The 24577-nt window shown below is 38.8% G+C and overlaps 3 protein-coding genes across 4 annotated transcripts; 2 read left to right on the top strand and 1 right to left on the bottom strand.

The window, feature by feature from the left end:
• Window positions 1–7967: 7967 nt before the first annotated feature.
• Window positions 7968–9637, top strand: LOC121748222 (serine/threonine protein phosphatase 2A 57 kDa regulatory subunit B' kappa isoform-like). Its single transcript, XM_042142451.1, has one exon. The coding sequence runs from the start codon at window positions 8138–8140 to the stop codon at window positions 9512–9514; it is 1377 nt and encodes a 458-aa protein (XP_041998385.1). The 5' UTR covers window positions 7968–8137; the 3' UTR covers window positions 9515–9637.
• Window positions 9638–9775: 138 nt separating this feature from the next.
• On the bottom strand, window positions 9776–15153 carry LOC121748221 (V-type proton ATPase subunit B 2-like). 2 transcript variants are annotated; one of them, XM_042142450.1, is made up of 16 exons: window positions 15021–15153; window positions 14183–14244; window positions 13549–13604; window positions 13317–13415; window positions 12944–13003; window positions 12632–12743; window positions 12333–12541; window positions 12078–12209; window positions 11840–11977; window positions 11440–11590; window positions 11225–11307; window positions 10859–10906; window positions 10700–10753; window positions 10492–10575; window positions 10204–10406; window positions 9776–10131 (listed from the first exon to the last, which is right to left on the bottom strand). In XM_042142450.1, exons 2-15 carry the CDS (start codon window positions 14235–14237, stop codon window positions 10221–10223), a joined length of 1467 nt encoding a protein of 488 aa, XP_041998384.1. In that variant the 5' UTR covers window positions 14238–14244; window positions 15021–15153; the 3' UTR covers window positions 9776–10131; window positions 10204–10220. The 2 variants fall into 2 exon arrangements, with proteins under 2 accessions (XP_041998384.1, XP_041998382.1); XM_042142448.1 differs by having other exon boundaries at window positions 9776–10406.
• A 6501-nt stretch (window positions 15154–21654) lies between these two features.
• On the top strand, window positions 21655–24533 carry LOC121747490 (protein CHAPERONE-LIKE PROTEIN OF POR1, chloroplastic-like). Its single transcript, XM_042141535.1, has 3 exons — window positions 21655–22120; window positions 23758–24118; window positions 24237–24533. The coding sequence occupies exons 1-3, from the start codon at window positions 21680–21682 to the stop codon at window positions 24410–24412; spliced, it is 978 nt and encodes a 325-aa protein (XP_041997469.1). The 5' UTR covers window positions 21655–21679; the 3' UTR covers window positions 24413–24533.
• The last annotated feature ends 44 nt before the right edge of the window (window positions 24534–24577 follow it).

Raw genomic sequence — 24577 nt, 5'->3', positions numbered from 1 at the left:
CCGGTGCACGGTCTCCCTTCAGGGCAAAATGCCCTGTAGGCTGCAGCTATCTTCGCCCACAAGTTGACGATCCTCTGGTTGTTTGAAACGAGAGGATCGTCGCAAACACTCACCCACGCCTTGGCAACCGCAACGTTCTCCGCGTCCGTCCACTTCCTCCGGCCCCGGATTTCGGCGCGGGGCTGCGACGACTCGCCGACCTTCTTCGCCTTGCCCTTCTTCTTACCCCGCCCTACTCCCTGGCTTTGAATGAGAGTTTCAGAAACGTCGTTAATATCAAAACCCAAGTCCGCTAAGGAGAAGGTCTCCGAATACTGTGCATCCGTTGGGGTCGATGTGTGCGAAGAACCGGTGGAAAAATCAAAAGTCGGCCGATAGGCGTTGTCCCCCCCGTGCGTCGCCTGCGACTGTGGAATCATATGTTGCGCCGGTGGCATCATCTGCTGCGCCGGTGGCTGCATGCCGGGTGCCCACCCCGGCATCATCTGCATAGGGGGCTGCATGCCGGGTGCCCACCCCGGAATCATCTGCTGCCACGGGTACACGTTGTAGTACCCGCTCATTGGAGGCCAACCACCTCCCCCAGGAGCCGGGGAAGTATGGGACCCTGCCCCGGGAGTCGGGGGCGTCTGAGACCCTACACCGGGAGCCGGGGGAGTCTGAGACCATCCCCCGGGATTAACTGGAGTACCTTCGTAGTTGTTCTCCATTGCTCGTTATTGATCTTGTACAGAAAGTAAGGTAGAGAGAGAGTACTCGTTAAAACAAGTGGTGCGAATGAAAATGAGGTTCAACGCGCGTATATATTGTGTTTTGCGAAAAAAAAAAAAAATATTTAAATCCGACGCCGGTTTGGCGCCGATCCGGGAGCCACAATGGCGCCCGTGAGGATCGGCGTGGGAACCGGCGTCAGCGCGGGAATCGGCATGGCGACGCCGATTTTGACGCCGATTTCGCCCACGCCGGTTCCAATGGTTCGGCGTCAAACCGGCGTGGGCGAAAAATCGGCGCTCCGGTGGTGACGCCGACCATTGGAGATGCTCTTAGGTGAGTGAAGGTGGGGTCCACGCGCTGGGAAAGGGGATTGTTGTTACACGTGGAGGATTTGTGGTAGGGCCGGGGTCCCGGGCATACGTTTTTGTCTTATCTATGTCGAAGGTGTTTTTGTAAATAATAAATAGATTATTATTTAATAATATGATTTGAAGAAGTTTGAGATTTGATCCTAACCTTCAATGTTGTAATCAGTCTAGGGCTGGCAAAATATACCGAAATACCGAATTACCGCACTTACCGTACCGAAAAAATATCAAAAATACCGCATTTTCGGTATACCGCATTTTTCGGTACGGTATGATACCTTACCGTTAGATTAAGGTACGGCAAATGTATGAATTTTGCATATACCGCGGTATACCGCATCATACCGCATTATACCGCAATTACGGTATATACCGCAAAATTGCGGTATATACCGTTAATAATTATATATATTTAATATATTTATTATTTATAATATTATAATATTTAATATATTTATTATTTATAAATCAAACAAGTATGATTTGCGGTATACCGCAACACGGTACGGTATACCGCAATGTCGGTACGGTAAAGGTTTTCAAATATTGACATACCGAATTTTCGGTATACCGCAATGCGGTATACCGAAAAATTCGGTAAGGTATAGGTATGACATTTTCTCATACCGCAATTTGTTGTACGGTATGTGGTATGACATTTTCGGTGCGGCATACCTTACCGTGCCACCCCTAAATCAGTCAAATGATTTTCTCAGCCCATTAAAAAAATATTTGACAGAATGAGCCGTACTTTTGTCTCAATATCTCTCTTCACAATTACGAAATTCATAAACCCGAACTGAAAATATGTGCTACTACTACTAGTATTAACTTTTTTAAATATCAAACTCGAAATGAAAAGGTATTTTAAGTTTTTAACTTATTAAGTATCAATAGTTGATGCTACATGTGTGCATAAAACAGAATCTTATTTTGATCTATTTTTGTAATATCAAAACCTATTAGTAATAGTTTATACACAGAAAATTATAAAAATTAAATAGGTTTTGTTGTAAGGGATCTATTCATATCCTTACACTAAATATTTGTACAACACAAAACAAATATCAACCCTTGGATCTTGCCATGTATATTTGTTCTACATGGAATTAATTAACTTACCTACCGTGAAGGGCAATGTGGGGAGTCCATTTTGTGCAGCAGTTATTTCTATTCCTAAATTCTCTCCATTAAGATTGTTGAATATTTTTGCTGATTTGTTTTCCATAATTAATTATTCTATGTTCCAAGTTTACGGTTTTCAAGAATGCAATTATCGAATTCAACTGCTACAATTAAAAGAACTCCGTCGTCTACATTGTTGAAGTCAGTGTTTACAAGAAACTGTCGTTTTCATTCATAGGTTTTGTTTTTTTAAATTATGGAAGAAAGTATTGCAGTTTAATTTGAGTCCGTATTGTTCAAACTGAATTAGCCACGATTCGTTCGTGTTCAATTCGAACAATTCGAATTTCTTCAAAGTTGAACATTTTTTTCTGTATTTAATCAACTAAACTATGTGAGTAGACCATAATTCTCTGTTTTTGTTGTGTTCCATTCAATGTTGTTTGGTATTTCATGTTAATTTACAAAGTTGCAGCTAGAAGTGTGAAATTAATGACGGAATATAATGTTATGAAGTACATGATCGACAATTTTTAATGTATAGGAAATAATTTACGCGTAATGTCTAATAATGTACAGTCCGAATTTAAATAATGTACGTGTTTCAAGGAATAATGTTTAGGCTGAGTAGAACTAAATAATGTACGCCAAGTGACCTTTAATGTACATGCGTAATACTAAATGATGTACTTGTGTAAGTATTTAATGTTTGGCGAGAGTTGAATCCATACCATTTGGTTTAGCAATCCATGGGGCTACGTTGTAGTACCCACTCACAAGCGAAACCATCACCAAGAGCAGGGAGTTTGAATCATTCCCCTTAGGCTTAACAACCCATGGGGCTAGGGTATAGTACCACCACATGAATTAGATTTCTTTTTTTAATGTGTGTTTTGGTTCAGTAAATAATGTACTTATAGTATCTAATAATGTACATTCGTAATAGTGAATAATGTATAGATTGAAGAGAATAATGTTGAAATGAACTTGAATTCATGCCCTTTGGGTTTAGCAATCCATAGGGTTAGGTTGTAGTACCCACTCACAAGTGAAACCATCACCAAAGGCAGGGAGTTTGAATCATTCTCCTTGGGTTTAGCAACCCAAAGGGCTACGGTATAGTACCACGACATGAATTAAATTTCATTTTTAATGAGTTTTAGATTTGGTACATTAAATAGTGTACCAATAGTATCTAATAATGTACATTCGTATACAGTGAATAATGTACAGATTGAAGAGAATAATGTTGAAAGGAACTTGAATTCATGCCCTTTGGGTTTAGCAATCCATGAGGATAGATTGTAGTACCCACTCACAAACGAAACCATCACCAAGGGCAAGAAGTTTGATTCATTCCCCTAGGGTTTATCAACCCATGGAGCTAAGGTATAGTACCACCACATGAATTAAATTCGTTTTTTAATGTGTGTTTTAGATTTGGTACAGTAAATAATGTACAAATAGTATCTAATAATATACATTCGTAACAGTGAATAATGTACAGATTGCAGAGAATAATGTCGAAGGGAACTTGAATTCATGCCCTTTGGGTTTACCAATTCATGGGTCAAAAGTATATAGTAAGGTAAACTTATTACATAATAATACTATGGATAAAATTATAAAGTGTGATAACTCCAATTAATATAATACTTAACTACTCCCTCCGTTCCATAGTAGTAGAGTCATTTTGCCATTTTGGTACATTCCATAATAGTAGAGTCATTTCCCTTTTTAGTAAAAGTTAACACATTTTTTCTCACTTACTTTACTCTCTCTTACTTTATTCTCTCTTCATCTCTCTACTTTCTTAATCTCCGTGCCGAAAAGAAATGCCCCCACTACTATGGAATGGAGGGAGTACTAAATAATGTACGTCTTAAAGCAAGTATAAAAATAATATATCTGGAAAACAAACTAAAAAATTTTCAGTATTTCCCCTTGCCCGTATGCTTCTCCTTGTCATTTTCTATATCTTTCAGCATTTGAGAGTTTCTCGAATCATGGTGGCCCATCTGATGACAAACAAAATCAGAAAAACATACATTAAAATACTATCTTCGTACATTACTCAGTAAGAAAAATATACATTAAATAACTATAGTCGTACATTACAATTATAATGAATATAACAAACATAAAGTCAAAATCGAACTTATATGTATGAGTTTGTACTATGCCCTAACCCTATGGATAGCTAAACTCTAGGGGTTCAGAATTAAGTTTGGTCAATCGAGGTCCCATATGTGAAGTTGTGAATATTATACCCTAGCCTAATGGATAAATGAACCCTAGGGGAATGACTCTAATTAGATGCCCTTGTTGAACGTTGTGTTATTGGGATGGTACTACATCTTAGCCATATGGATTGCTAAACCCTTGAGGAACTGATTTAACTTCCGACTCTTATTAAACCATACAATTCACACAAGACAGAAACAAATAATGTATATATCTACTTAAATGATGTAACAACATATGATGTACCAAAACAAAACCAATGAATGTACGTAAATGGATAAATGATGTAACATAATATGATGTATCAAAACAGAAAAATCAATGTACACATCTGACCAAATGATGTATCGAGGCAGAAACAAATAATGTACATATCTACTTAAATGATGTAACAACATATGATGTATCAAAATAGAACCATTTAATATACATAACTGGCTAAATGATGTATCAAAATTGGACAATGAATGTACACATATGATTAAATGATGTAACATGATCAAACAAATAATGTATTCAATTGATTCACAATTTCACAGAAATACACAAATAATGCACTGCAAATTACCAAACTTCCACTATCAAGGATTTTGAATTATTGATGAACATAAACCCAAATAAATGCCTAATGAACAGAAACCACATAATTTGACACAATAAATAACAACAAACCAATCAATCAGTAATGAAAAAAAATCCAATTGAAAAACCTAAAAAATTTAGTTCGTAAAATTGAGAACAAAACATCTTCCCAAATTAGTGCATAAGTTCTAACCTTTTATCCGCTGTCAAATACATATTCGAGATGAGTTTTACGCAGTAAAGCAAGAAATCAATCTTCCTTGGCAGCATCCCAACGTGCCAGCGGACGCACACGTGGCGGCCTCCCATTCGTCAACGGCTCGACCGTTGTGTTTAAAAAATTTTATTTTTTTTAAAAAAAAATCGGTTTTTTATTAAAAAAACCGATAAAAAATAAAAAAAAAATTCACTTTCCCAAAAAAATATATCCGTTTATAACCGTTTTTTACACCTTTTTCATTTTTTTTTTCATTTTTTTTACCCCAAAAATACACACTTTCATCTATAAATACCTCCAATTTCACCCCAAAAATTCACATCAAACTACACAACTCTCATCATCATTCTCCAATATCCATTCTCATCTCCATTCTCTCATATCCATTTTCATCTTCATTCTCTCATACCCTACAACATCACTATGTCCGGCCAAGACGATAACCCTTCGGGCTCCCACGGTTGGAACCCCGAATGGTTCGGTTCACAACCGTTTCCTAGTCCGGAAACGGAATATTCGGCCCCTCCTCAAACCCAAGATTCGGCCGTTCCGGGTGGCTACCGTCCATACCCAATCGACGACCAAGGTGCCTCCGAAGGGCGCTACGGGTGGACACCGGAGCCTAGGCATCGCGCCCCTTCCCAAATGCCGATTCCTCCATCTCGCGCCGGTGTCCGCACACCGTACTCACCGGCGGAGATGGAAAGATTGTTCAATGCGTACTTGGAAATCTCCGAAGATGCGGTGGTTGGAACAAACCAATCCGGCGATCACTTTTGGTGGCGCGTCTCTAGCCGGTACAATGCAAACCGGCCGCCCGAAACGATCGAGCGCAACGAGAGTATGGTGCGCAACTGCATCGGCCGAGCCAACGAAGAAATTGGCAAGTTCAACGGCTATTTCATCCAGGAGTCCCGGAATGCCGGGAGCGGCCGAAGCGAGGTCGACATCATCACCGCCGCGCTGAGCACCTACCAATCCATGAACGGTAAGTCGTTCAAATATCTTAACGTTTGGTAGGAGACGCGGACGCACCCGAAGTATAAGGGAGGCATAACATCCTCCTCTAGCGGCTCCTCCAAACGATCAAGGTCGGTAGCCCTATCCGACTCCGGCTCGGAAGAAGTGGCTAGCCAACTCGCCGGAGCTAACTTGGGTAGCCCCGACGCCGGACCGAGCGGTTCCCAACGCCGCCCCCAAGGAAGGAAGAAGGCGGTGGCCAACCGTCGTCGCGGCTCGACTCCCGAAGCCACTCCCGAAGCCGCTCCCGCTCCCTATGTGCCACCTCCACCCTCGAACAACTCGCTGTGGATGCTCTTAAGCCAACTCAATATGGCCGATAGGTCATCTATGACCCCCACGCAACTTGAAACACACGAGACCATGATAAAAGGTCTCCAAAAACAATTGGGGTTGTTGCCGCCGGATGAGTAGTCTTCCTCGGGTAATATTAGCCAATAATTATGTAATTTTTTATTTTTAGTATTTTAATTATGTAATTTTTAATTTTTAGGATTTTAATTATGTCTTTTTTATTTTATTTGTATTTTGTAATATTTATTGTGATTTTTTAATGAATTTTAGTATTATGGAAATGTTTATGTTTAATTGAATATTAAATTAATTGTGCTCGTCCTTGCGGAAGAGCACAGTTGTGGGTGTTGTGCTCTTGCCAGAGAGCAGGCATGAATAGTACCGCCCGGGCCCACAACCGTGCCGCTGGCAAGAGCACGGTTGTGGATGCTCTAATGCCGCTTGATTTACGGATATGCAGTTTAGAAACTGCTACAAATCTTTGTTTGGGTACGATTTTGCCCTTTAATGTACGAAAACGGTTCAATAATGTACATAGTTGGTTTTAATCAAAGCCATCAGATTATTAAATCCAAGGGTTCTGTGTTTAAGACTAAGGGGGTGTAAGGACCTTAATGCACCCCTTTGTTGTAATACTTAAAAAACTTATGCACCGGTATTTCACATTAGTAGAGTTACTTCTAAGTTAACAATTGGAACATAAGTTGACATGAAGAACCTACGACACTTAAATTAAATTGTTGAACCACACAATACATAAGTATGGAATTGATAGATAATCGGCCAAAACGCTTTTACCTTCTGATAAAAAAAAATCGCGTGTTGATGAATATCTCCGGTGATGCGATTTCAGTTTGGGAAGTAGTGAGCTCCGAAGCGACGTCGTAATGTTGTAAACAGCAGCTTCACCTCCGCATTGAATTTGACTTCTGGTGATGGTGTTGGGCTGCTCAAATTGGTTTACGTTATCTGAAGAGATTTTGCTCAAAAAGATTCTCTCTTGAGTCGCATTGCGTTGGACATCGTTAACGTGTGCATTTCCGAATTTAGTAATCTTTCTGAAAAAAGAAAAGGAATTTAGTTTTTTCTTAGTGATTTTATGTATTGTTATTACATGATGTTTCATATGATCGCTGAGTTTTTCATTTTAGCTTTAAATTCATTGATTCCGAATTCCACTGATGAAGAAACAAAATGCAAAAGAAAGGTTATAAAAAGTTGATCTTTGATCTTGTTTCTTCAAACAATCACTTGATTTTTGGGTGTTTCCAAAGAGTATTACTGCATTAGGATTTTTAGTTTTTTACCCTTTTTTGCCATCTAAATGTCTGTATTCACACAATGTTGCCCCACAATGTATTTGTCTTCATCAAAGAAACCTTTAAATATATAACAAACGGGGAAATAAATTATGTGTTTTCTTTGTAATCGGATTCTCCAATACTTCTCCACATAAGAAATATCAATGCTTCTGTCTCTATATGTTGAAGAAACTGCAGGAAAATGTGTTATATATTCAGGCTAAGGAAGCATCAAGTGCTCCCTTCTCCCTCCCCACCACCTCAACAAGAGAATGGGAGCTAACTCGAATAGCCCTAAGTCTTCTTCTCTGAAGAAGATGAAATCCAACACTCTAAAATCTCTTCTACAACATGATTCCATGCACAGTGGCATAAGGCTGCTGCATAGAAGCTCAGAGCATGATAAGATTCTCTCTCTCATTTCTTGCTGCGCTTACACACATGCTTTCAGCGATCCATCACCATCAGAAACGCCCTTGTTGCATAGCTTCATCAAGCTTTTAGCTGTGCTGAAGCCGATGGCCAAGGGGAAGGGGCAGGGGCATGGGCCGTGCCTGCCCGATGAGATTCTCTTTCCCCTCTTTACTATGACACAGGATCACCTCTTCCGGCCCCTCCCGCCCCCCAACACCTCCATCACCTGCATCTTGCCTGATGACGATGACCTCATTGCCACCCCGTCTGCAGCCTGGCCCCACCTCCAGCACGTCTACGACATCCTCCTCTGCCTAGTCATCAGCATGGACTCAAAAACTCTAGGGGAGTATATCAAGGAGTCCTTCATTCTGAACCTGCTCGCCCTCTTCAAGTCAGATGACCCGAGGGAACGGGAGAGATTGAAGAATGTGTACCACCATATATACTCCAAGCTACACGGCTCGAGATCGTTCATGAGGAAGGCCATGAACGACATTTTCTTGCATCATACATTCGAAGGTGATGAGAGGCATGCTGGGATAGGGGATTTGCTGGAGATATGTGGGACGATCATCAACGGGTTTAGTGTGCCGTTGAAGGAGGAGCATAGGATATTCTTGATGCGGGTTCTGATGCCATTGCACAGGCCTAAAGGGATGCAGGCATATCACAAGCAGTTGGCTTACTGCGTCTATCAGTTTGTGCAGAAGGAGCCGCTGCTAGGAGTGGCCGTCGTTAGGGGGATTCTCCGGTACTGGCCAATCACCAACTGCCAGAAAGAAGTTGTGCTCATAGGGGAGCTTGAAGATTTGGTTGAGAATATGGAGATTGTAGAGTATAAGGCTGTTGCTTTGCCTTTGTGCAAGCGGATAACTAAGTGCTTCATCAGTCCAAACTCGCAGGTTGCAGAACGAGCACTCTACATGTGGAACAATGAACGGTTTGTGAAGATGGCGTTGCAAGCAGCGGAAGAGGTGCTTCCCGTGGTGGTGGGAGGAATGGAAGAGAATCTGAGAGGGCACTGGAGCAAAAGCGTGCGCCAGCTTACACAGAATGTGAAGGAGATGCTGGTGGAGATGGAACCGCTGCTCTACTCCTCGTGCCTAACGCAGTTCCATCATAGCCGGTCAGAGGCGGAGACCAGACGGCAAGAGAGGTGGGAGAGACTGGAAATGGCATTCAATGTCAATCAATTCATCCAAGAATACCTCACTTCAAGTCTTCCCGATTAAGGCACTGTTAACTTCTTCGTCTCTTCGAATTATGCACACTTCGTTATTTCGATAGATTATAATTGATGAAAGAGTTGATTATACTGCTTAAACATATCAAAATAGGCACTTAAAATTACTCGACGGAGAACATGCTTTTACATATGCATACAAAAGTAATGAATAGTTAAAGTGTGCTAGTGACTCTTATGGACTCGAATTCAAATATTGATTTTCATCTGGTAAAATACCATCTAAATTCAAATAATTAGTGCACTATACTAAAACACGAAAGCAAATTCCCACTTATTGATGAAGAAGATACAGAACACAAAATAGTCCAGTGACATTTAAAAGTTGAAAACAACTCCCTTGCATGAAAAAAAATGCATGCAATAAATAGTTCTGGCTGTAAGCAACAAAATGTTTCTCGATTCTTAAATAGGAGTATAAAAGAAGCCACATATACTCTTCTTCCCTAGAACGAAATAATAACACGAAATAATTACCGGATCTAACTGGTTCTCTTTACCAAAGAATATCAAATTCTTTCACCTGCCGGAGAGACTTGGCTTCCATGGGCCGCCGATCGACGACGACAACGCTTATTCCAAAAGAGCTAGAGGAGATAAAAACACCTAACATAATATACACCAAACAATATATCACAAAGATGCCAAAACAATTACTCCAGTGGAAGAGCTTCTCACTTTCTCTCTCTCCTCTCTCAGTTCGATGCATCCCTGCTGTAGTATTGGTCGAGCGTCTTCGCTGGGATACGGTGGAGCAGTTCTCGGGGGAAGATCCGGAGAAGTGTCCATGCCAGATCGAGCGACTGGAAGATGTTGCGGGTGTCATAGGCCCCTTGAGCAACAAACTTCTTCTCGAATTTATCAAGGAACTCAAGATATAGCTGCACATTCAAGCAGTTTTGGTAAGTATTTCTTTTAACTTGTGTTGATGTGATTGATTTATGTACATAAGTGGAAATGACAAACCAGATCTTCTGAGGAAAGAGCTTCTTCTCCGACCACGGCTTTCATTGCTTGAACATCCTTTCCGATGGCATAGTTTGCATAGAGCTAAGCATAAAGAAATAAAGAAATTTAGCCAGATAAATAAAACAAATGCAAAAGCAAATGAAACACTGCTTTACCACATCATGTCCGCGAAGACTAATATTTTTTGATGAAATAGAAATCGTACCTGGTTAGACACGTCGGAGTGATCCCTACGAGTCATGCCTTCACCAATAGCACTCTGCAAAAGTAATAGAGTGGCGTTGTAAAACATGGCACTGAACTATCTATAATTCCTCCAGAGATGATCAAACCAAATAAACTGCATTTTACTTTTTCAACTAACCTTCATTAGACGAGACAATGATGGCAGCACGTTGATTGGAGGGTAGATCTGTAAAGATCGAGAACATTAATTCAGTCAAATACTGGAACTAGGTGATGGGAATAAATGCATCCATTTTTAACATAAGGAACACACTGATGACACGAATTGTTAACGGATTATACCATTTTCAGAACAGTCAGTCATTAGAAAGTGGCAAGAACACACTACAATAAATCATATGAACCATCTTTCTCAACAAAAATTTATATAAACTCCCAAGAATTAAAACTAGTAAACCTAAAGTTAAGACTTGAGTGAATTATGGTGTAATTGCTTGTATATGATCAACCAGAGATTGACTGGAAAGTGCCTCTGTGTGTTTACCTGCCTATTGTAAAGTTGTCTATCAATGTATATCTGCCCTTCAGTAATATAACCAGTAAGATCTGGAGTTGGATGTGTAATATCTGTCCAATTCAAACAAGCAAAAGATTAGATTAAGGTTAATCTGCAAAGATACTATCATATTAAAGATAACACACACATATTATGTATAAACAAGATCACCACATAATGTCAAATGTTGGCATATATATTACCATCATTGGGCATGGTCAAAATAGGAATTTGAGTGATGGATCCTTTGCGCCCTTCAATACGTCCAGCTCGTTCATAGATGGTTGCAAGATCAGTGTACATATAACCAGGATAACCACGTCTTCCAGGCACTTCCTCTCGAGCAGCAGACACCTAAAAAGGAGGTAGTTTATCCTTGTCAGGCACATTATTTTTTATACATAAATAACACTGACACAAACAAACATCAAGTCAAAGCGAGGAATGACAGTACTGAGAAAAGATGCTTACCAGGCCACCTAATTAGAAAGGTTTAAATATAAAACAGAGACGTGTTAAACTTTATATTAGCAGTTAAAAATAAGGATAACCATCTCATCAGTACACGTCACAGACAAAGCTGGATGTTTTGTCAGGAGTTACCTCACGAAGAGCATCAGCATATGAACTCATATCTGTCAATATGACAAGAACATGCTTTCCGCATTCATATGCTAAATATTCTGCAGTTGTCAGAGCAATACGGGGAGTAATGATGCGCTCTATAGTAGGATCATTGGCCTGCAGAAACGCTAATATTAGGAAATATAAATGAAGAATCTTCATCCAGGGTTTTGCATAAAATTAACTAATCCCAAATAAGGAGGTCCACATTACTCACCAAGTTCAGAAAAAGAGTCACTCTCTCCATAGATCCATTTTCCTCGAAATCGCGTTTGAAGAACTGAGCTGTCTCCATGTTGACTCCCATAGCAGCAAAGACAATGGCAAAATTATCCTCTTCACCACCACCCTGCATAACAGAGTAGATTATAATAACAATGCTGTTGCTTAGGAATCACCTCACATTTTTTCATAAATTATAACAAAGCAAAATATTCAATTGTGAATTATGTGGTAATTTTCCCCAAAGCACCTCAAGAAGATTATCAGATTTCTCCAGTCGTTTGACTAGACCAGCCTGGCGACAGATCTGAGCCGCAATTTCGTTGTGGGGAAGACCAGCAGCAGAAAAGAGAGGAATTTTCTGTCCACGAGCAATCGAGTTCATGACATCAATAGTGGAAATTCCAGTCTGAATCATTTCTTCAGGATAGGTTCTCTCACTAGGATTGATTGAACTACCTGCAGTAACATGTTAAATTATACATCAACTCATGGCCACTTCGCATATATGCATAATGGTGGTATAACTAATATTCCATGGATACTTGCCAGATATATCCAAGTAAGCCTCAGGAAGAATAGGAGGACCATTGTCAATGGGTTTCCCAGAACCATTAAAGATACGGCCAAGCATGTCCAACGACACTGGTGTCTTTAGAACCTGCAAACATGATATAAAAGATTTATTATGACACCTGATTTCAAGGAGGCATCAAAGAAAAAATTAATTTTAAGGAGTCAGGTTTTTGTACTAAAAAAGTAATCTCATTCAGAAAAAATGAGAAGATTCTAATAATTCAAGAAAAGAGACATAATTAACAGCATGATTCTGAGAGCAAAAAAAAATGAGAATGACTGTACCTCCCCGGTAAACTGGACAGTCGTATATTTATTGTCAATTCCAGAAGTTCCTTCAAAAACCTGATCAAATGAACAAGAAACAAAATAGTATGTGACTACTATGTGTGAGTGCCTCCTCAAAGTTAAACAACTATCTTCATAATACTGAAGTTTCTGAACTACAAATAATAACAATATAAATAAGGTTCTTTTAGAAAGAAGCTGAACAGATTTTCATTATTACTCTAAAATTTCTGAAGAAGCCACTTGCTTCTTAGTTCTTACCAGAAGATTCGTTAAAAAAAACACTTATATGTTACAATAAAGCACAAATTTCAAAGATACAGAACTAGTCAGATATAAAAAAAATATTGGAACTTGTGGCTATGATCACCTGAACAACAGCCTTCTCTCCATCAACCTCCAATACTTGTCCACGTCGGGTTGTCCCATCTCCTAGGCGAATGTTAACAATTTCCTGGTACTTGGGTCCCTGGCATAGTTTGAGAAAGACATCTAAATAAATCCTGTTCAAACTTAAAAGATCTAAAAATTTTAACCAAGAGAAGCATGTGCAAATGATGCCTCATAAGGAGGAAATGCTGACAAGGCAATATGAAATTCACCTTCACTTTGTCAAGGATGACAAGAGGTCCAGCAACTCCAGAGACAGTTCTGTATTCTGCAAACATGTCAAGAATAAAATGAGAAATTGAGAATGAGGAATGAATTAAATTAAATAAGAAATAATAATGTGGGGAATATTTCAAGAAGCATTTTACACTAGGAGTGCATCCTTAATAACTGTAAGGCAAGCTTCCTCATGTGAAGAGTCTGAAGACATAACTTAGGTGTATTGCGAATATTCAGGGGGGGTGTAAGAAACCCCAATTATATTATATAGAAAAAAAATCAATACTTTGATACTTGGAATGGAAATCCAAATGTTTCCATCAGGCACCAGCAATGTTTCTTTAAACTAAGAGATCAAGGAAACCATAAAGCCTTTAAAAACATTCCCCTCCGCACTCATATTGGCTCATAATAGTGATATTTTGTATCAAAAGATAGTATTATTAGTGACATATTAAAGAAAAATGTTGTTTATTTCATTTAATAAATTCTGATGTCAAATGCACAAAGGAGAAATATAAGAAGACAATAAAACTGTGGAAAGGTAACAATGAAGGGATGACCACATGAGCATCTGCACAATCATGTGAACAACGAGAAGATAAGGTACGTCGGAAGACAACATACCCATTCCTATCTCCAGAGTTCCCTCCTCCATGTCAACGTTGTTTTCAGCACCCATATTTAACCTGAAAAATCCACAATATTTCTGACCAAATTAGAATAATCTCACCAGCTACATTAAGTAGGACTGTAGGAGTAAGCTATAAATGCTAAACTAAAACTTTCATACATGATTCAATCTCTCTTCATGTCCCAAATCAACTCTCATAAATATAAACAGTTAAATTATGTAATATTGACTGAGAATGTCTGCTAGGGCTCAGTTCATTCAAGATACACTACGAGCCAACACCACTAAACTGCAGTCTCCTTTAATTTCTTACCAACCAGTAAATTGCTCTCATATTTCGATTTCTTGATAACCAAGGCCTCTCTTTTATACAAAGAGATTAAATTTCTGTTAATAGGAAGCTGAAGCAAGCTCATTTCCACTCCACAACTCCGGCACGGCGCTAGAATCAAATCGCTTGCCAACTAGAGGCCATAGCAACCAAAACGTATTGTCTAATTAATCACAGTACCTTCACGCTTATGCAAATAACTCAGTCGAAAACAAAATCAACCGCTAGTTGTCATGAATTCAGAGTGTTTTCAAACTGGATCACCACATACAAAATTGAATCAATTCGGAACCAAATTCAGACGCATCGAAACACCTACACAACCTACACCGATCAATTCGACAATCAATCCGATCAACTACTACTCGCTTCAACACAAACAAATTCAAGCAGATGCGATGCGCAAAATACATCTAAATACGAAACGAAACATCGAAAATCATATCACCTACGCGATTGAAATATGCAGAATCCGAAACTGGATCTAGAAAGTTACGTACCGGTTTTCCCAATCGAAGAGAGCGCGAGGAGCGGTTAGAGAGGGATGATATTGGCTGAAACGAAGCTGAGATCTGATGCCTGATATAAATATTGCTTTATATTTATATTTTGTTTTTTTATCGTGAGTATAATTATTTGATATAGTAGTGTACTTGATATTTTTGAACGTGTTTTCCTTCTACTAACATTCATGATGTAAGACTTTTTCATGATGAGTTTTTTTTTTTATTTGCTTTTTTCATATTGAGCTACAATTTACAAATAAAAGCTTATTTATATTCGTATCATATTATAAAATACCATCAAATTGAATTTTTATAAGTATAATTATTAAAGAAACAAATTCTTATCACCTAATAAATCAATTCTCAACACAAACTGATGTTTATAATAACTAGTAGTATTTCATTAATTTACAATTAATAAAATGGATAACTTCTAAATGTAATGGATAAATTTGAATCTCGACGATAAATTTTGAATTGCAGTTTTTAATTGGAGCAACATCTGAAGTATTCATTTAAATTTTGTATACTACTATTATGGTTCGAGTCATTCATATATGAAATACCAGCAATCAATTATTTACACAATCAGATGATGAAATTAGGGTACAACCGGTACATGCATGTGGGTGTACAATTGATTAAAGCAGAATGATATTGCTGGACAAGTCTAGATCAGACAGGTAGTATATTATGTTGAGCTTGGTGGTAACCCACTCCTTTTGGAATTGAGCTTATTAGGTTATTAAAAAAAATTATAAAATTCTGAATTTTTAATACATGGAATAATTTAAATAATTGTCCCCTCACTCTTGAAGAGCTATCAAGAAAGAAATGACCTCCCATTTCACGAAGTGCAGTATTTAAATATCAAATAATATCGTTTTATCTTTTTATTTTCCTCTGTTGATATGTAGTATAGTACTTGGTTATTTTACTCTACGATCCTTGTTTTTCTGTAGATGAAAAATATTCAACATTCAATCATTATAGATAAAATCATTATATTCACCACTTAATAAATATTCATTATTGAAATTTGAAAACGTTTAATATAAAACGTAAAGTAAATGGCTCTTATAAGTAGTGGTATATGTTTTCAATTCATAGACAACAAGCTGACTCAATTATTGAAATCGTGTCACTATAGCCAACATCAACAAGCTCTCAATTATTATAATAAAAAGTTTAAAAAAAATAAGTATGTATCTATTGTTTACGAATCTTTAAATCATAGTATTCTGTTTCTGTAGCTGTAACTATAAAATATAATTTCTTCCAAAAATAATGGTAAAAGATTTCACCACAAATGTCCAAAATTTTAAAATCTGCTTTATGCTTTTATACAGACATACAGTATATTCCTAAATCCTAATAGCTTTCTCAAATTCCTGGGCCCATTACTCAGTTTTTAGTGATTATCTATTTCTCAAGTCGGGTTTGGGCCATAAATGTGTGCCTAATAGAACTAGGCCCATATCACAATTTAAATTGCCCTTCAAGATGTTACCAACGTTTTATATTATGCCTCGAGTTCTCTATATCCTATATATTTTACATTATTAAAAAAGGTCCCAATAGAGATAGTTAATTTAAAAATTAACGAGCATTAGAGGCTTAGAGCCGTCAAAAGTGGTCTGATTTAGCCTGATTTTATCTACTACTAGTATATTTGTGTGCATAGAAATGTTGTTGCAGCCAGAATTTTTTCCTGCCTCAATTTTGCTCGTATACTTGATGAAAGGTTGGGCTGAGCCGGCCACCCCTTTTGGCTCTGATTTGTCGTACCATATAAAACAATAATGTGCACATAATTCTTTTTATAAAGAGCATGAAGGTCATGTAATTGGATGTTGAACACGTGGGAGGAAATAAGTGAGAAGCTTTTAGTTTTTCATCTCCAATACCTATAATCTTTCATTTAAGGTAACCTACAAATTTATTGTGGTGTCTTAATGCCAAAAACCTCTGATGTGGTAGCTCCTAGCCTATAAATTATAGGTGGATTTGGGAGATGAGATACACACCAACAAAATAAATTTTCTACTCTCTAGCTCTCAAGCATTCTAATTCGCCTTTAGGAGGTTTGTATTGTTCGGTTCTCGTCTCCAATTCAAGTTCATCGGTGCCTACGAGTTTGAGGTGTTTCACCTCGATAGGAAGAAAGTCGTTTCATCTTTGGGGGACGTTGCGCCAGTCCGTAAGCACTAAGCTGGGCGCAGTGGCATACGCAGAAATATTTTATGGCAGGGGCTGTACAATAATTTTTTTTAGTTAACATACACTTCTTTCGTCTTTTAAAAGTAGAAATTTTTATGGCGGCATGAGTTTTAAAATGAAACTGGAATAGTTAGAAACAAAAATTGATAAACTAGTTGAAATAGTATTAGTTGTAGTGAACTCTACATCATTAGTAGTATAATAAGAGCATCTGCAACGGTGAGCAGGACGACGTCCGTCCGTCCGTCCGTGCCAGCGGCACGGAGACGCTGTCCGCGGCTGGCACGGCGCTGCTCGATGCATCGAGCACGTCCGTGCCAACGAGCAGGTGACGTGGCCGGCGCTGATTGGGCAACGGCATAGTCGTTGCATTTGAATATTTTTTAAAAAAAAATCGGTTTTTAATTAAAAAAATGATTAAAAATAAAAAAATTATTTTTCCACTTCCCAAAAAAATTATATCTGTTTTCTACCCACTTTCATTTTTTTTCATTTTTTTCCCCAAAAAAACACATTTTCATCTATAAATACCTCCACTTTCACACCCAAAAATTCACACCACACTACACAATTCTCATCTACATTCTCTCATCTTCATTCTCATCTACATTCTCTCATCTCCATTCTCAATCTTTCTTCCACTCCTACAACATAACAATGTCCGGTGACGGCGATCACCCCCCAGGCTCCCACAGTTGAAACCCCGATTGTTTCGGTTCACAACCGTTTCCTAGTCCGGAAACGGAATTTTCGGCCCCTCCTCAAACTCAAAGTTTGGGAGTTCCGGGTGGCTACCGGCCTTACACGATCGACGACCAAGATGCCCCCGAAGGGCTATACGGGTGGACACCCGAGCCTAGAGCGAGGTCAACCGCCCCCTCCCAAACTCCGACTCCTCCTACTCGCGGTGTCCGCACACCGTACACTCCGGCGGAGATGGAGCAATTTTTCAAGGCGTTCCTGTCAATCTCTAAAGATCCGGAGGTTGGCACGAACCAATCCGGCGATCACTATTGGTGGCGCATCTGTCGCCGGTACAATGAAAACCGGACAGTGGGAACAATCGAGCGCAACGAGAGTATGGTGCGCAACGCCATCTACTGAGCTAGCGAAGAAATTCAAAAGTTCCATGGGTATTACCTCCAGGAAGAGTGGTCGGCGGGGAGCGACCGGAGCAAGGTCGACGTCATCACTGTCGCGATGAACACCTACCAATCCATGAACTACAAGCCGTTCAAGTACCTCAACATTTGGCAGGAGACGCGGTCGCATCCGAAGTATAGGGGAGGCGTAACATCCTCCTCTAGCGGCTTCTCCAAACGGTCAAGGTCGGTATCCCTATCCTACGCCGGCTCCGAAGACGTGGTTAGCCAACTCGCCGGAGCTAATTTGGGTAGCCCCGACGCCAGCCCGAGCGGTTCCCAACGCCGACCACAAGGAAGGAAGAAGGCGGCGGCCAACCGCCGTCGTGCAGCGACTCCATCCGGCGATGCTCCCGAACCCGCTCCCGCTCCCGTTCCCGTGCCCTATGCGCCACCTCCACCCCCCACCAACTCGTTGTGGGGGATTTTGGCCCAACTCAATATGGTCAATAGGTCAACTATGACCCCCGTGCAACTTTGATCACACGAGGCCATGATATTGGGCCTCCAAAAACAATTGGGGGTAGTGCCGCCGGATGAATAGTCTTCCACGGAGATATTTTTAGCTTTAATTATGTAATTTTTAATTTTTAGTATTTTAATTATATAATTTTTAATTTTTAGGATTTTAATTATGTAATTTTTATTTTTTAGGATTTTAATTATGTCTTTTTATTTTATTTGTAATTTGTAATATTATTTCGGCCTTTTTAATGAATTTTAATATTATGGAAATGTTTTTATTTAAATTGAATAATAGAATGGTGGAACTCTTGTGCTCGTCCTTGCGGAAGAGCGCAGTTGTGGGTGTTGTGCTCTTGCCTAAGAGCAGGCAGAAAAAGTGGGACCGGGCACACAGTTAAAATTTTAAAATTACTAATGAATCAAAATGATAAACATTTGAACTTACTGTATTTATAAGAGTAGTAAAAACATGTTTAGTACATTTTTAAATTACAGTGCAACAATTAAACATTTTTAATACACTAAAAAGTACTAATAGAAGTAGACCATGTGATATAGGCGTAGCCCATAGGTAGGGGACTTGACATTTGACAATTTTACTATTCTTATTAATTTAATTAGTCTTGTTATCTCATCTCATCTTCTTCCTCAAGCAGCAACAATAGCCATTTTTTAAAAAATTCCTTGTATAATTTCAATTTCATCCCCTCCTTGTTCAATCTTTTACATGCTTCAAATACATTAATTTGGTGAGGGCTAAAGACATTTTTCAAAAATTTCAAAATTTTTTGAAATACAAAATATTAAAAAAAGTAATTTGGGGAGGGCTTAAGCTCTTCCTCCCTTGGCTGTGTGTCCGCCACTGGCCGGGCGTATCTTATCTTCCGGAGATAGAGATATCTCGACTCGACTTAATAAGACAATAATTTGCATCTTGTTACTTTCGTTGTATTTCTTTTGTTAAATTTAACTTTGTAGTTTTGGTTCTTTTGTAATAGCAAGAGTTTGTCCGCGTAAAATATTATAATATTTCTAACATTATAAAGGTAAAACCGTAAAAGTTAAAAGTAGAAGTTTAATCATTTTTTTCTTTTGCATTTCTACTCTTATCTTCATAAATTCTGTCATTTTCTTCGAGTCTGAGGTACCATACCCTATCACTCAATATTTAGCTTCCAAGAAAAAAGACCATTAAGTTCAAAACAGCTAGCTAATGAAATATGAGTAAAACGTCAATATTTATATATGAAAAGTGGCTATGAGCCTATGAAGAATGATCGAACTTTAATTTCTATCATTAAAGTCACAACATAGATTTGGACATAGTATGAACAAGTTCTAGAAACTAGTGTCAACTTTATTTTTATAAAATCACATAAATAGATTTAAGGTTTAAATCTCATTAGATGTTAGTATGATAGTACAAGACTGACAAATAATATCGCTAAATCTTCTAATCATTGATCATGATAACTTAATACAAATGGTTTTAACGTTATGAATAACTCATTGCTAACCAAATAGTTTTTAGATCGACCAAATAATATCGCTAAATCTTCTAATTATTAATGATGATAATTTAATATTAATTGGTTTCAACGTTGTGAATAACTTATCTTTAACCAAATTTTTTCTTAGAGGTTTAACTCTTTAACCAAATACTATGTTCATTTTTAGTCCTACGACCACAACTTTCTTCTTTCTTTGGCGTTTAATAAGAGGCATTTGCACCAGAAACTGTGCCGCAAATCGGTGAAGGATATATCTAACTATTTTAACTGACTATTTGATTCCTCTTGAGCTTTTCGACGAGGATTTTGGCCCAAAATACTTCCCAATTGCATGTCCACCACCTTGCAATCATGAGAGGTTTATATCATTTTAACCATTTTTTGGTGGCAATTAAGACCCCAAAAATTTTAGTCTAATTATATAGTACTCCACTACCATCAAAATAGAAGCTCTTTTCTCTTCTTTAAATTTTTTTTTATTTCCCTAATTTATGAGGTTTTAGTTAGACTTGAAAGTCAAACAAGTAATACCATCCCATACTTAACCTGCTTAAGTATTCCGACCAGCCAACCAGTTCAAGCATATAGCTTCGTGTCTATAAGTTTAGTTCAAATTCTAATTTTTATTTAAGTAATCCTTTTTGTTAGAGTGTCCACAATACCAGCAGCTGCCGGCCCCTATTGCTGCCCGGGGGAGCGCTGCGGTAGAGGAGAGAGCGCCGGGGAGGCGGCGAGGATGGGGCGGTGGCGGCCGTTCCGCGGCGGCCTATTGTGAGCCGCTGAGACTGCCGCGGCGGTCAAAAACGTTTTTTTGACATTTTTTTAATTTATTTTTGTGATGACTAGACCGACAAATTTTTTGTGGCTGTGTTGACTAGGCGGATAAGTTTTTGTAGTTGTAGCATGGCTGTTTCGTCTTACTGTAGACACTCTTAGAATATATAACAATTAATCTGAAAAGACCTTTGGTTCAAACTAGAATTTGATTAGTAAATCAAGTAAAATTATGGTTTATAGAGAAGTATATTATAAATCAATAAACACCATTTATGGAGCTTCATCTGAGGTCACTCTTATAAATCATAGTAACTATACTTGCACTGACATTCAATATTCATTAAATAACCGATCTCGACATTCTGAAGCTAAAATCTATTTATACATTTGATAAAGCAAAAGTACAATGAGGCACTATACAAACTTCATATACAGATTAATTGTTTTTCCAAAATAAATTTAGAATGTTCAGAAAATAAATACTCGAATCCAAAATTCCAAAGAAGCCGAAAACAGCAAGAAATTAACTTCCAAAATAATGCCACGTCGTCTTTTTCCGTTTCACGCTACTCCTCCACAAAGAAAATCTAAAATACGCTCAACCGCTACCCTCTCTCTCTCTTCTCTCACACACAACACACACTTCCACATGGCCACAGCTCTATCCGTACGGCCCAGCCACGCCATCTCCGGCTCAGACCGGCCCGGATCGACGTCCTTCCATCGGGAACCGGTCGTCAATGCGCTCAACCCGGGCCGCCGCCGCCCCCTCCCCTGGGGCGCTCTGTTTGCCCGGCGTATGTTAGCAGCTGCGCCGCTGCGGGCCTCGCGAGCCGACGACTCCGCGCCGTCGGAGATGTCGGTGGAGAATGCTCTCAAACTGCTCGGAGTCTCCGAAGGTGCGTCGTTCGATGATATTCTCCGCGCCAAGAATTCCACCGTCGCGTCTTGTAAAGATGATCAGGAAGCAATTTCTCAGGTTTTTTTCGCCTCTTTTTAGTTATGTGTACACAATTAGCTCGAATTTGCGCTGAATTTGAAGTTCGTTTTGGCCGATTGAGGTTTGGGATTGCTTTTGTTTACATTCTGCTATTGTTGCGGCGGAATAGGCACTGCGAAATATAGTTGGTTTTGTTGATCCGTTAGTGCAAATTTGAATTGTTTTTTAGTGTTTAAATTCTGTTACTGTCTTGCTCCTGTTCTTGCTGCTATCTGTTGTGCTGTTAGACTAGATGCGTTGGATTGAATTCTTGCTTTTATTTGTTAGGTTTCGTGTGAATTGGGAATTCATTGGTTATACTGGTTTTTGTGTGCTTATTTATCATTTGATAGTTTGCCTGAGCTGGAAAAATATAATTTTAGCTGCTACTGTTATTGATACTCTACGAAATTTTTGATGCAATTTGATTGTTGGTTGTAGAATTAGGGAAATTCTATTGGAAGTAGAAGTAACTATGAATACTGGAGTCAAGATTAGAGTAAGGCACTAGGAAATCACCTTCTTTCTGGATTTATGCCTGTGTTATGAAATGGAAACACACGATTAGGCGATGCTCCGGTTCATTCTTGTAGTAAAATTCACCTTTAGGAATGAGGGCAGATACTTGAAGAAGTTTATGGAACAAAAAAGCTCGAAGCGCTTAAAAGTGTTGAAGTGTTGTTTACTCAGTCCTCTACTATTGCATCAAGTAGGGATGTCAATCGGGTCAGCCCACCGGGTTTCGGGCCAACCCTATTCGGGTTGCGGGTCAATCGGGTGCGGGCTAATCGGGCTGTTATTTTTTCGGGTTATAAAAGTTCAACCCTAACCCTAAAAGCTCGGGTTTCGGGCTAGCCCATCGGGTTAATCGGGTTGCTATCGATAAAATTAACATGCGATCAATCCAATAAATAATGATGAAAATTAGTTATATTTATCAAATGTAAAATATTTAATTATTATAAATTTGAGATATATGCTTAAACTCAAACATAAACATGATCAAATACTAATATTTGAGATTTATGCAAAATAAAACATAAACAAGAAATTTTAAAGCATGTTTAGAAATTTAAATATACTTTTAGTGAATTAGAAGTTTCTAATTAATTTATCTATTATTATATTAATAAAAACTTAATATATAATTTATATATTTAATACATTAAAATGGAAAGTTATTTTTTCAGTAATCTATATTATAAAATAATCAATGAAGTGTCGAATTAGAGTAAAACAAATAGAACAATATAAATTTTATCGGGTTTCCGGGCCAGCCCCATCGGGTTTCGGGTCTGGCCCTAACGGGTTGCGGGTTAATCGGGTGCGGGCTAATCGGGCTGTAATTTTATCGGGCTAGAAATTTTCAGCCCTAACCCTATAAATTTGGCGGGCTATTCGGGTCAGCCCACGGGTTGCGGGCTAAATTGACATCCCTAGCATCAAGTGTTGTCTAGGTCAAGACACGAGCCATTATGTCAAGGATGATGCAGAATTTTTTGTGATTTTACCACCTAATGCTGGAACTCTGATATCGATCTGTGTGCTATGGAATATTATCAAGGCATCAATAGCTCAGCTATTTTTCTCTTGCCTTGCCAATGCTTACTTCCATTAAAATGGCTAAATCTGCACAGGTGGAGGCTGCATATGACATGCTGCTAATGCAGAGCTTATCACAACGGAGAGCTGGGAAAGTTGTGAGTAGTAACATCCGTTATGCTGATGTTAAGCCAGTAAGTGCTCCCAAAATGGATTCAATGCCAAAATGGCTGCAGAATTCGGTCAAAGGCTCTCCCATCTCTGTAGAAGCACCATCTACTAGCGACTTAGGCGTGCAAGCTGGGGTCTATGGAGCTCTAATGATTTTGACTTTTGTAAATGGAGCTTCATCCCCTTCCACACCACCATATGCTGGAGCTGATGTCCCCGGCCTCATTCTAGCCACCAGCTTTGGTGCATCATTGTACTTCATGACCAAGAAGAATGTCAAACTTGGTATAGCCTTTTCTCCTTTATAACAGCTGGGCTTTGGGGTTTCAGTTTGACATATATGAATGACCAATATGTCGATTCCTGACCTATTTGCTGACTACACCGGGTCTTACTTCTGCAGGAAAGGCTACTGTGATCACGATTGGGGGGCTTGTGGCTGGTGCAGTGGTGGGCTCGGCAGTGGAGAGCTGGTTGCAGGTGGACATCGTCCCGTTTATGGGAATACAGTCTCCGGCTATCATTTTGAGTGAATTTGTACTCTTTTCTCAATTTTTATTCTCCTTATATTTGAGATAGATTGAATTTGAGGCTGGAAAGTAGTTTCAAGCCTAGGATGACAACACCTAGTTGCCATTTAACACATGTACAAAATGCAATGCTTTAGAACCTATGCCATTAAATACAATTCTCTTGAAAACTGCCTATCCCCACACTCAGCATTTGCTTATTCTCTAGGGAATA

This window comes from Salvia splendens, chromosome 9 (assembly GCF_004379255.2).
Source record: "Salvia splendens isolate huo1 chromosome 9, SspV2, whole genome shotgun sequence".
Taxonomy (NCBI): Eukaryota; Viridiplantae; Streptophyta; class Magnoliopsida; order Lamiales; family Lamiaceae; genus Salvia; species Salvia splendens.
Note: the sequence above shows the minus strand (reverse complement) of the source record. Positions and strands in the feature narration are given on the sequence as shown.

What these genes read in the sequence shown, in the direction of transcription:
- LOC121748222 (XM_042142451.1), top strand. Translation starts at nt 8,138, where the DNA reads ATGGGAGCTAACTCGAATAGCCCTAAGTCTTCTTCTCTGAAGAAGATG.
- LOC121748221 (XM_042142448.1), bottom strand. Translation starts at nt 14,237, where the DNA reads ATGGGTGCTGAAAACAACGTTGACATGGAGGAGGGAACTCTGGAGATA. An exon ending in AATCTGATAATCTTCTTGAG is followed by an intron (nt 12,210 to 12,332) that starts GTGCTTTGGGGA and finishes TCTGTTATGCAG; the next exon opens with GGTGGTGGTGAAGAGGATAA. An exon ending in CATTGTCTCGTCTAATGAAG is followed by an intron (nt 10,754 to 10,858) that starts GTTAGTTGAAAA and finishes TTACTTTTGCAG; the next exon opens with AGTGCTATTGGTGAAGGCAT.
- LOC121747490 (XM_042141535.1), top strand. Translation starts at nt 21,680, where the DNA reads ATGCCACGTCGTCTTTTTCCGTTTCACGCTACTCCTCCACAAAGAAAA. An exon ending in ATCAGGAAGCAATTTCTCAG is followed by an intron (nt 22,121 to 23,757) that starts GTTTTTTTCGCC and finishes AAATCTGCACAG; the next exon opens with GTGGAGGCTGCATATGACAT. An exon ending in CAAGAAGAATGTCAAACTTG is followed by an intron (nt 24,119 to 24,236) that starts GTATAGCCTTTT and finishes TTACTTCTGCAG; the next exon opens with GAAAGGCTACTGTGATCACG.